Source organism: Nipponia nippon, unplaced genomic scaffold (genome assembly GCF_047370975.1).
Source record: "Nipponia nippon isolate SJK-2023a ecotype South Korea unplaced genomic scaffold, ASM4737097v1 scaffold_5, whole genome shotgun sequence".
In the NCBI taxonomy this organism is placed as follows: Eukaryota; Metazoa; Chordata; class Aves; order Pelecaniformes; family Threskiornithidae; genus Nipponia; species Nipponia nippon.
In genome coordinates this window covers 19,032,310-19,045,098 of record NW_028262369.1, presented here as the reverse complement: position 1 = coordinate 19,045,098, position 12,789 = coordinate 19,032,310, and the positions used below count along the sequence as shown (strand labels likewise).

The window sequence follows — 12,789 nt, the reverse complement described above, 5'->3', positions numbered from 1 at the left end:
GTAAACATAAATCCAATAAAAGCTGACACAGTAATGTAGTCATCTGCTCCACCTACAACTCTCAAAATATGGGTCACAAGTCTTTCCGCACTTTCAGAATGCTGTCAGGATTGGCTTCATCCACATGTACATTGTATTCTCATGCGTAACTAGCATTTTGGACACTCTTTCTAAGGGAAACATTTTTCTTTTATTGTAAGATAAGAATAATAAATTGCACTTCAGATGTGATCTAGACAGATTAAAGGTGTAGCTACAGTTTGCGCAGACATAACTGAACTAGCTTTAAGCTTGCTAGCATGAATACTAATAGACTGTGCTGTCCCAGCCTTGCTATTTCCCCTGCTAACTAGTTAATTAGGTTTCTACAAGCTTTGAACGAGTTTGAATCTTCACTGACACAACTAGTGTGGGTATTTTGAAGCCATTTCCCAAGTTTCAGGTGAATACCACAAATGCCAGACAAGTCTATATTCTAATAAGGTCTCCGTTTTCTCTCTTGTAGATATATTTTATACAAACTGGTGTTAATGTTTACCAGAACAGCAGCTGAAACTCAAGTTTCCTCTCTATTCAGTATAGTCACATCACCCCACATTTCGACCCCATAGGTGTTCCCTACAAATTTTGACACTCTTTGTAAGGATACTCAAAGCAAACGCTCCTGTCGTCTTTGCACATCCAACACAAAAGTGCTAATTAACCACATGGGTGTTTGTATCTTTACCCAGTTCTATTTTTGCATTACATTCTTCTCTCTACCAAGAGTTTTTCCTTCCTTGTCCCTAAGTCCTAGACCTTTTCCACACCTGCCCCTTTTTACAAGGACACCATTTAAAAAGACAACATTGCTGAGGTACAGTGAAGGCTGAATTTGTTTATTACCACTCTGCCACACCGATGTTTAGTCCAAGTTACAAATACCATGGAATTTTAGAGGAAGCCTAATAACTTGCTCTTAAATTTTCAATCACCTGGTTCAGCATACCAATGAAAAGTCAGTGTGGCTCACAATCATATTCCTTCTTTCTTAAGAATTAACCCTAAAGCATATCTACAATCCAGCATTCACGGAGACAGGAGACTCAGAATGCACATATATTTTCAAAGAATTTGAAAAATATCTCCCAAAACATTTACATTATCATGTATTCCCATCTCAAACCTTTCCACTTCAATCTCTAAAGAGACTGAGGTTCAAAGAAATCTTAACGAATACTTAGCCTGATCTTCATGTAAAACATACATAGGACTCAATTTATTTACAGTGAAATTTAACCTTTAGAAAGTAGTGGTGAAACCTAACCATTTTGTGCAAGCCATTCCAATAACTAATTGCTGTTGCTGTTAAAAATATGTACTTTCTAGCCTGGACGTCTACAGTTTCACACTTCACTAGCTGGATCTCACAATACCTTTCCTAGACTGAACAGGCTTCACTATTAGATTTCTAGTCTCCTTGTATGTACTTCTGGACTGAGAAGTCACTCCTTAAACTCTTTGCCAAAAAAACAGTTTTGCTCTTTATAACCTTCCGCCAAATCATATTTCATCTTGTGACTACCCTCCAAGTTCTCCAATTTTTGAAGTGACCTTGAATTGTGAATGCCAGAATCAGGCACAGGATTCCAGTAGGACTCAAAAGTAGGACCAAATACATACACCTCCCTAATCCCGTTTAACATTCTCCCCAAGAATTGCATTAATACACTAGTTAAAATGTCAGAAATTTATTTCCAGTTAATTTTCTTCATTGAGGTCAAAACTAGCCTGAAGACTTCCCCTCAAATACTTTTCCAGAATGGACACACTCAGAATCCACACCACCAAGCTCTTGGCTCAAAGCTGTGCACTCTAACATGGGTATCTAAAAAATTGACATCATTTACATATACTAAGCAAGCAGAAGTTCTGCTAAAGGCAGCAATATGCACAGAAACACAATAATAATTGGCACTAAATCTGCATTTAGATATAATTGTCTCCCCTACCCTCTATGCTTTTTAAATCTTGAGCTAGATGCCCAGAACACATTTTTCTCAAACTATGTAACCTAAAAGCTTTGAGCATCAGCAGACTGCCAGTACTAATCAAAACTACATTAATAACACAACCCACCTAACTAGTCAGAAATCTCATGGACAAATAAAGTTTTTCTCAGTTATATCTTAGAATAATGACTACAATTAAGATACTTCTTACTGCTGACAGTGAAAGATGTGCTGCCAGGAAGATTTTGATTTTTCTAAAACATTCAGTGCTTGCTTGCTTGCTTGCTTCCTTCCTTAAGAGATTCTACCTCAGTACAATTACGCTTAACTTCAGAAAGGCATTAAAAAAATCAAGCATAGATACTGTTGCCAGAAACCTTATTAAGAAAGGCTGACAATCTTCTCGCTTAGGGGAAAGTTTAAAGAATGATAGAACAGTTTGGAAAAGAAAAACTGGTATATAGATAAAATAGGAAAGTGCTGAAATCAGGAAGTATCTGGCAGGAAAACTTACAATACAAGCATTACATAAGTCAAGCAAGGATGAAAAAGGCAGCAAGACTCTGCTTGTCTATTTTTACGTATTCATCTCTAAAGCAAGATTTAAATACTCCGGAAAACAAATCCTATTGTGAACAGCAGGTATGACCACTACCACTCATTCATTTGCTGAAATGATTCTCAAATAGTCTTAAATACAAAGAAGAGTCTTAAATACAAAGATGCGTATCACATTGTGAAACGTGCTAAATTCAGAGAATCAACATCACTGTCTCATTCCATTCAACACCAGTTTTGCCACAAGGTGTGCCAAGGTTAATCTTTCTTCTGTTGCAACTGGAAACGTATCTGATACCAAGAGACAGGCTGCATGGCCTTGTTCAACATTAGCACCTGAAGATAACTTGAAGGCAAACATGCTTCCTTTCCTGAAGCCTTTCAATTGTTTTTAATAGCAAGCACTAAGGAAATCTTATGATTTATGTAGTTAAATAACATGTTGGTGTAGAAATTACAGTAGAGGAAAATCGCTATGTATGCAACTGATATTTGTAGAGTACAACTTATGAACTATTTTAATTTCCTATTCTCATTTCTAATAAACTCATCCAGTTAACCTCTTTCAGAACTTCTTAATGTATCAACATGGTTAATTTTGATATGCCTCACTTCTTGAGTTTAGGCAGAAACAGCTCTATTACTAATTTTTTGTTTTGCTTATAGGTCTGTTCTCATCCGAGATAAGCATTTCTTATGGTTTCATTTTCTAAAGATTCTGATTTGGCAAACTTGTAAAGTAAGAAAGAATCTCAACTAAACTTTTTTCTTCAAAGACATACATTTACTGACGTATGAGCTAATTTAATTATTGGCTCTTCTGCTCGGTCTTGCTTCTAGAGTTGCAACCTGTCCCCCTCTCTTTTGTCAGTCCAGACATTAGAGCTTTCCATGAGCTGGTTTAACTCACTGAAGTTATAAAAAAATATAACTCCTCCTTCAGTTTTGCTGAGTTACATACTTATCAGATGGAGCATGATCAGAGGAATATGAAATGTGCTTATGAACTATAAAACATGTTTTGTATTATGAGCAGAATTCAGTATTAATCTGTTGAAAATAGATCTAAAACTTCCTGAAGTGAGATACTGAAGTGCACCCCAGACAAATTCCCCATGCAGGAAACATGATATATCTTGTTCAGGTTAGATTTTTCATAGTTCTTTCAAACAGAGGGCTGTCGCTATCAGTTTCGATAATCTCATCTGCTGGCTCATCCCTCAGGATTCTCCCTGCCCCACCTCCCCCACATCCTCATCTGGAGATAGGGACAAGTATGTCTGGGATAGGTGTAACAGGCATCAGCCTACATAGGAGCTCAAATACACATCCTCTCTCACTTTAAAGTTTACAACTAGGTGTTTAAAACCCATGTGAATTTTAGGAAGAAAACACAATGGAATCAAACCCAGGGAATTATAAGTCAAAGACCAGCTCTAATGCTCCAAGCTTTAAGAGGGCAGTATCTTTACCTATTAGCTGCACCTTATAAGAACAACTGTTCTTACACAAAAAACACAAAATTGTGCTGCATAGTAGTCATTGTAAATAATCTTTAGTATATGATTAAGAAAAATGTCAACTTCGTATCAGGTTACAGCTCATAACTAGATTCCAAAAAGTAAAACCATGACAGAAAAAACAAATCTATTACTATCAGATTTTGATTTACATATACGTAGCAAAGGAGAAGAACCACAGTCCAGGATGATAACACAAATATCACCAATTATTCCCTTGAAATATCTGTGCTCATCAGTTAAAAGCACCTGATATTCCAAAATTAAACCATACAGACAATCTATTGATGTGCTATTGTATCAAGACAGTACATTCACAAACTGGTAAGATACTCGGGAAGGATTTTTTTTTTCTCTTGAAAAATCTCAGATATCTATGATATCTGTTATCATTCAGAGGAAAAAAAGGAACTGCTTGGATTATGTTTTGCTGTTTACAGGAGATGAAGAACCTAAAGATTCTGAATCAAATGCTTGAAAAAAAGGCTCTATGTGTTTAAATAATCTTAGGTACTGTAACTAATACGCTACAATGGGTAATCTAAGAGGTAGACTACTTCTGCAAAATCCAAGATGACACGTGACTGCAGAAGCCAGGCTCTGACTGGTTGACGCAAAAATCAATGACTACAGATGCTCAAGACAACGGGGCATGAAACTCTGGCAAGCGTACTGAAAAGAAGACCGTAGTGCATACCTGACCAGGAAAGGCTTTGCTTTTTGTACGTCAAATTGAAGACGTCTAGGTTCATAAGCCTAGAGAATGCATCTCTGAATAACAGGATTGTCTCTAAATCCAAATTTTCCACAACAACGTGTAGTTCTCTCTATACCTACTGTGTGCTTCACATTACTGATTTGCACAATAATCTATTAAAGATAAATATACCAGCTACAATTTCATAAAAAAGGCTGCTCACCATGACAGGACAATGCAAGTTGTTTGCATCTTGCTAAAGTAGTTTCCATTAGACTTCTACATTGGCAAAAAAGGATGACACTTAGTAACATCTAAGCAGCTCAAATAATGTATAGGCATGTTCCTTGCAAGCGAAGGATACCTTTCTATAGCTGTGACTGCACCTATCTTTAAGTTGTCGTATATACTATTAACAACTATAACTATGTAAGTCTAGAAATGTGAAGAAAATTCATCAGGTCTCTCCGTATCCTACCAAATAGCTAAATAACCTTAGCATAAATTTATGATTTACTGCTACAACCCAAAAATGTAAGCACCGTAAAAAAGAAAATGTTTAGATTAGTAGCCTCATGAAATTTTTGCAAGATAGCAACACCTCACTGATTGTGCTTGTGAAGGATGATTGATTTCATCAATTGGTGAAAAAAGGCAGCCAAATGCCTTAATTAGAACGAAAGCATTTCTTCTAAAAGTGTGCCTTCTCTCTCTCTCCCTGATGACATAAGCACCTTTTTGCAGCCGAACAACTGAAACAGGTGCCTTAATTATTAAGCGTGCTTTATCTTTTATTTAAGAAACCTTAGAAGAAAGCTTTCCTACTCCCTCCCAAGTAAAGACAGTTTCTGACCTATCAGCAAGCCACCTACATTGTAAAATTTATTTTTATAGGCCAGTTTAAGCTAATCCTCTCCAAAAAAACCCATACCAAACCAAAGACAACAAAAAACAATCCCCACACTGCCACACTTTAATATATTTTTTCTCTAACTCTGGAATACTATTCAGGGTCTGTTCCCTATCTTCTTAAGCATTTAAACATCCTTTCTGGAAGTTATGCATGAGAAAATGAAGGAATTTACTACTAGTCTCACTGAAAAAAAAATTTAAAATTGATATATAAAAATCAACTCTCTATTTTCAACCTGTTGGTTATATATTCAAGGGTTAGAAACTGTTCCCTTCTTCTCCTTAAGCGTACTGTACTAGAAGTCCATTTTTGGACATTATGCTCCAAAACGTCTTTCAGAGCCAGCACTATATACAAATACTTCATATCCATTACTACATATCACTCCATAAATAAAATATTAATCGGTAACTTTGCTTTCCCTACTAAAAGTGAGTCAGAACAAATACCCGAACATTCAGTATCACCACCATTTGCAGTCCATGCAGAGTAAGTAATATTTTACTCAAAGAACTGCTGAAACACAGAACGCTATGGCTAAGCGAGAGAGGTTATTATCAAAAGTAGTTTGATCTGGTTCTTGAAATTGAACAAGAGGGTGATGACAGTGCAGAAATAACACGACATCAGTGCAGGCAGATACTCCATTAAAACACTGAAACTAAACCCGGTCGGACCAAATAAAAATTTAAACAAGCCCTCGACCGACCCTGTGCTCTCTCTGTTGTAGCTACAAGCAGCTGTGTTAGGCACGAACCCCATCGCTTCGCCTGACGCCGGCCCACCCTCACAACCCAACTCCCTCCAAGCGCACGGGCTCGTTAAGCGACGCGACCCTTCAGAAACGCCCCCAAGGGCGGCGGAGCCCGCCGCTGCCGTTCTGCTCTGCCTCACCGCCCGCGGGAGCGCCGGCTGCCCGCCCCGCAGCCAGGCGGCCCGGCCCGGCCCCGGCAGCGCCGGCTCCCACGCGGGACGGAGGCGCCGTCGCAACGCTCCCTCGGGGGCCCGGCGGAGCGGGCCCGCGGGGAGCGGCGCGGCGCGGCGGGGCCCGCGCTCACCTTGTCCGAGTCCAGGTCGGGGTCGGCCTGGCAGAGGCGGAAGAGGAAGGACTTGGGGTCCCTGCAGAGCGTCTGGCGAGTGGTCAGGAAGCAGGTGCCCCCGACGTTCAGCCGGACCCACTTGCCGGGCACCGTGCCGGGCGGCGGCGCCGAGCTGCACCGGCGGCAGGGCCCGCCCGGGCCTCCCAGGCCGAGGCCGCCGATCGGGGGAACCGGGAAATCGCAGTGGTTCTCCGCCGCCATCCTCGCCGCCGCCGCCGGAAGGGTCCGCCCCAGCCACAGGTCCCCGGGCGCGCCTCCCACCGGAAGCGTCCCGCTCGGAACTGCTCCCTTCCCCCTGCCCGCCCAGCGCCTGCGCTGCAGCGGCCCCGGCCGCCGGGGCCGTCGACGACGACCGCGCCCGAGCGGCCAACAAGGGCCGCGGGCGGTGGCCCCCGCGCCTCCACAGCGCCGCCGCCGGGCCGGAGGCCTCGCCCGCCCCCCCGCGGCGGAAGGAAGAGGCGGAGGCCAGGCCAGGACCCTACATGCCTTTATTACAGACTACCAAGCGTAAGTGAAATCCGTCATCCAGTCACTAACTACACATCTACAGCACAGAGATCTGTCGAGAGGAGAATAAACAGTCATTAAATTATGAGATATGATTAAATCATCGACCAATAGAAAATTTATATAATAAAGCCAGAAAAAAGGTGTAAAATATAGTTTACAATAATTATTCACATTCAAGGCTGTACATCAATACATACAACACCATGGCCCCGAACATGAATTCAATCCAAATAATTCATATATTAGAATTTAAATAACACAGACTGAAATAGAGGCCAACAAGAGCCAGCAAATAACCTTTAAGAATAAAAATACAAAAGTGTGTATCTTATATCATTGCATTATTTGCTTCTGTTTTCACAAGTTCTTGGAGGAGGGGAGATTGTTTTGTGGTGTTTGTGGGGGTTGGTTGTTTGGGTGGTGGTTTGTTGGTGGTTTGGTTTTTTGGTTTTTTTTTTTCTTCTTTTCTCGCTTTTATCTGTACATCACAGTTACAGCTACAAACCAGGTAGAGAATATTACACACATAACTGACTGCCACCAACCTGAAAACAGCTAGCATACAACTATCAAAACTGATTATGGTTCCTGGTTCCTATTTTTTCCTCTTCTGTCAGATACAGTAATTGTAAGTTCTGCTACAATTTAGAACATTTGCCACATCCAATCAGAGTTAGTACGTGGTCATAGGAAGCTGTGTCAAATGGCAACCATCTACATTCACTGCCATGCTGACAGACAGACCAGGTTATTGGGTGCTTAAGAACCTCTCCAATTGTTTTGCTGTATAAAGAGTCATATTTCTTCTAAGAGGAAACATTCTTAAATTACCAGTCTTACCTTAACTGAAAGCATGCCGTTTTGGGTCAGAGAATTATTGTCTATAAGCTCACTCAATCAACTGATGGACAATCTGTGTCATGAAGCTTTGCAGGAGCACTTCCATTTGATTAATATTTGCATAAAATATTACAGGCATTCAGCAAAATTTCAGATATAAATACCACACCTATTCATGTAATTCACTAGTAGAAAGAATGACCAGAATCCATAGACCACATCTTTAGGCAACTATTAATACACAAGTTCTCTCCTCAGCAAGGTGTTGGAATCAAATGTTTTGTCCACAGGCCAAATGAAGTAATTGTGTTGACTTTACTACATCATTCAAAAGGAACTGTTAAATGTACATGTGGGAAATCCTCAGGATTCTTCAGTGTTCCCAGTACAAAATGTAACTATATCAAGCACATTAAATTAAGCATCTTGAACTATGAAAATGGATTACAATTATCACATCTTTTACAGAGTTTTTTCCAGGCTTATATATAGCAGATATTTCACAACTAAATCACATCAGAAGGAGAAAATTAAGTGGAGCACAGTACTATCTGATAGTTTGATGTCTTCAGCATCGAAGTGCTTAGCAAATGAGGTCTTAATAGGTAATATCAGTCTGCTCACTATCACATCTGAAGCAAGTCTTCCTTAATATAAAGCCTTCTCAGAACTGGACTTTAAGGCCAACGGTAATAAACTCATCTCTCCAGTTTATCAAAGCAGCTTTAAACTTCCTGTGACTGGGCTGGACACTGAATACAACAGTGTGATTCGAAAAATCCTTTCTAGCAGTAGTACTTCATCCTTTCTTAAGCTCCACCCCACAGGAAACAGATGCAATAAACACCTTCCTGAAGTTCAAATCCCAAGGAAAACAAAATTACAACATTACTGACCAGATTCTTTACAAATGATTGGCAATTGTTGAAAATGCAAAAGATGGAATGAATCAATCAACAGAGTGGGTTTTCAGCAGGTTTGCAGTGAGGAGTCTGAAGAAGAGTCTTCAAGTGCCCAACAACCCTTTTTGTGCTTTGAAAGACCTCAGATAAAGAGCAGAGAAATTAACTGGCTTATCTGCAGCTCTGAAGAACCTCCCTTGTGCATTTCATTCCATGAACTCCCATGAACCACAGGAGTGATCTTCAGGACAAAGATGAAGCTACCCCACTTCAGGTATAAGCATTTAAAACAGGAACCAGCCCTTCATAGTATGCGGCACCTGCCAATACACATTTAAGCGGACAAACTGGTGAAACATACTTGAATCCACATGATTGCTTTGTCTTGCCTCACTCTATTCTTCTGCCATCTTTCAAAATCACAGATTTCACTTACAGTACAAGAAAGACAAATACCTCTCCCAGAAAAGTTCTAGTCCCTTCCCAAAAAAGCAACAGCTAAGGAAGACTTGATTTGGAACACTGAAGTTCTAATGGGAGAGATGCCTGTAAGAGATGCTCACAGTTTTCTAATGACAGCATTGTCAAAAGAAAAAAGCAATACTAGAATGCAGACATCAGCCTTCCAGACACATTCTTGATAGCTTACTTCTATCAAGATTTCTTTGGCTGAAAGCTTTTGGTGGGCAGGACGGAAGTCTGCTGAGACAGGATTTTCAAGGTGTGAAAAAAACAGTACTTTGTTATGGCAAAATGACTACAAGTCTAAATATTTCAGAAAACATGTTTAAGCATTACTAGGTTTCCACCTAGTGAACAAGCCAAGGGAGATCACTCATCTCCGAATGAAGCTAAGGTGTTCACTATTAGCAGAACAACTTTGCCAGACTTTTTATGTGAGGCCAAGTTTTGTCACACCGAACAGCAGCGGCACCGTGAATCTCCATCACTGCCAAACTCTCCTATATAATGTTGGGAATACGTCTGCATCTCTATACCAAAGGCTAAATCCAAAAGCTGTAGGGTCACCTCCAGCGGACCCAACACACAGCTGGGATTTGACAGCCAGAGAACAAATGGCTAGCACTGCAGCAAACTTACAATACATGTCATCTTGGTTAGAATGGTAAATACAGGATTAATACAGGCACAGATAGAAGGTGTACTGTGCTATTCAAATTTTAGTGACAAGGAGTGTACCTTGTATGTGATGAAATTTCTCATGATGTAAAGGGAATGCTGTTCTGTCTTTCATCTCAGCCATTTACAGGACACCTTAGATCCCTTACCATCAGGCACTGTCAGCCAGTGATTTACTTTTGTCAAGTCTGTGTACATGGTGGGATAACAGAAGACTACAAGAATGTCGTTCATCCAGAAGAAAAGGCAGCTGCACTCTCTTGTTTAAAGACTGAAAGATACTGGAAAAGCTGAACTGTCATCAAGTTCAACCACATAACACAGTTTCTAAGAGATCAATAAGTCTCCTTCATCCTGTACAACAAAATATCCAACATTCATGTGTTTTCTGAGAAATCCTGATAAGCCACTGCTTTTCAAATACTGCTTCTAGAACAGTAGCCCGTGAGTTTTTTCAACGTTGCAGTGGAACATTTCTTTCTTTGGTGCAAGTAAAAGCACATCATAGTATAAGACCTCAAAATGCAGAGATGGTATGTGTAGGTGAATAAATAGGTGTGATGTTTATACTGCTTTTAAAACAAGGAAGGAATGCCTTTGTCCAGACCTAGGTCATTCCTCTCTGCAAGATTCAGGAACACAGGCATGTTGAAAATACCATTAGGGAGGTTGTTTTTAGCACATAGAAAGTTATGTCTTTGCAACGTTACACGAAATGTTTGACCACAAAAAAGTCTTAATTTGAAGAGGATAAAGGAGATCGATATGAAAAATATTTTCATTTTATAGATATGCCTTAAGTACCATATATTTTCTCCGTTGTATCAATATTTTCCTTTGTGTTTTTAACCAGATTACTTTATGGATCTAATATTTCAATTGCTTAAATTTTTTCAGAGTTGCTAAATATTTGGCCAAGACCAAAAACAGGATTATTTGTACATCTCATTATACAGTGAGACAAAAAAAAAAGTCAAGTAATCAATTGTACAAAGCTTTCACACTTCCTTCTCTACCCAGGTAAATAGGTTGGCCCCACTAAAATGCACAGTACATGCACACCCTGGAAAGAAAGCTGCTAGCCCTCATCTCCTGAAAAGGTGAAAAACTACTTACTACTTCAATAGTAACCTTTTTCCCCCATACTAACTAGTTAATTTTTAGTTAGCATTAGTTAAAAGCATGCTGGTAAGTTTATTGTCCCTTGATTAAACACACGTATGATTCATGTTAAAATTTAAATTCAATGTTTAAAATCTTATAGGCTTCAGAAGCCAACATTTCAATTTTAGAAAACTTTCAGTGCCATGTTCAGCATTTTACTCTCTCACAACTTGTATCATTGGAGCCTATCTGCCAGACACATACATCTGATTCATTCACATAATTACTAAAGTACCACATAAATCCTGCAACCAGAACTATATTAGGAATTACACAAGGGTGCAACTGACCTGGCTATAAATGCCATATACCAATAAGCTGGGGGACTGTGAGAAAAGGAAGAGAAAACAAAGAGGTGGTGCTTAGGAGAGGCATATAAAAGCTCCCTGATGAAATACAGTTTAATGATAATCTGAAAGTCACAGAAAACTCCAGCCCCATAAAATGCAAGGCTGGTACATGATTCGGCGTGTGTGCGTGTGGATTGGTTTTAACTCATCTTAAGTGAAGCTGGTAATGCAAGGTCTATCCACTAGTCTGCAGCAGAAATTGAGCTGAAGTGCACAAAAGCAAGATCTTCACTGCAATGATATGCATGTGGAAGCCTCAACAGAAGCACAAAGAGCGAGCAAAGCGACCCTGAATTCCATTAGGTTTTTGCTTTTCTTTCTTTCTTTCTTTTTTTAAAAAAAAAAAAACAAAAAAAACAAAACAGAACATTTCAGACATATGCTTCCCCTTGAGATGGTAATAGGTGGGTTGAAAAGATTCCTCTGATCGGCTGCACACGGAGTTCTAGCAGCAAGTAGGGAAACTGGGAAATTTTGGATGAGCTTTACTATTTAGCAGCATTCTGGTGGTATCTGTGCCGCCAAACTTCATGTATCTTTTTGCACCATTTATGAGCATTCCCACTCGGGTCCATCAGGTAATATGTCCTGTTTGGCTATAAGTGAACAACATTTTAATGAGTACTCCAAACACATTTTAACCAAAAAGCAGTAATTATTCAACACCTCCCAATAAAATAATTATTCAGAATTAGTTCATAAACTTTCCAAAAGTTAAATTCAATTACAGTTATATAACATTACATATTACTGAATAACTGTACATCTGGCATTTCAATATTGTTAAGCAGTCGAAAGTCAACTGACAATATATTGTTGGTACATTCATTGTGATCCTCTATATACAAAGAGGGCTAAATTTTAAAAGTAATTCTCAAGAACTTCCTTCAAATCCCAAAATCCACTTATAGTTTATTTACACAATTGTATTTTCATGGGAAATGTCAGGGGCTTTTTTTTGTTTTGGTTTGGGTTTTTTTGGGCTTGGGTTTTGTGTTCGTTTTTGGTTTTTTTTTTTTTTTTTTTTTAAATTAAGTCTATCAACACTTGTATTTAAGGAATTATATTTTCTCCAGAAAAACGTATTTGTTAACAACTTACAAT

At 39.4% G+C, this 12,789-nt stretch overlaps 2 protein-coding genes across 6 annotated transcripts in view; both read right to left on the bottom strand.

Annotated features, from left to right (window-relative positions):
* KCTD5 (potassium channel tetramerization domain containing 5) overlaps positions 1-7,113 on the bottom strand; it is a 33,403-nt gene extending 26,290 nt beyond the window's left edge. For all 3 annotated transcript variants that reach the window (XM_087730848.1, XM_087730849.1, XM_087730850.1), the window contains exon 1: positions 6,738-7,113. In XM_087730848.1, the coding sequence (XP_087586974.1) occupies positions 6,738-6,980 (243 nt within the window). In that variant the 5' untranslated portion in view covers positions 6,981-7,113. The remainder of the gene's footprint in view (positions 1-6,737) is intronic.
* Positions 7,114-7,249: 136 nt separating this feature from the next.
* The window catches only part of PDPK1 (3-phosphoinositide dependent protein kinase 1), a 37,484-nt gene continuing 31,944 nt past the window's right edge, over positions 7,250-12,789 (bottom strand). For all 3 annotated transcript variants that reach the window (XR_015698666.1, XM_087730841.1, XM_009467863.2), the window contains one exon: positions 7,250-12,281. Coding sequence is in view for 2 of the 3 variants with exons in the window: in XM_087730841.1 (XP_087586967.1) it covers positions 12,174-12,281 (108 nt within the window). In the remaining variant the exon portion in view is untranslated. The remainder of the gene's footprint in view (positions 12,282-12,789) is intronic.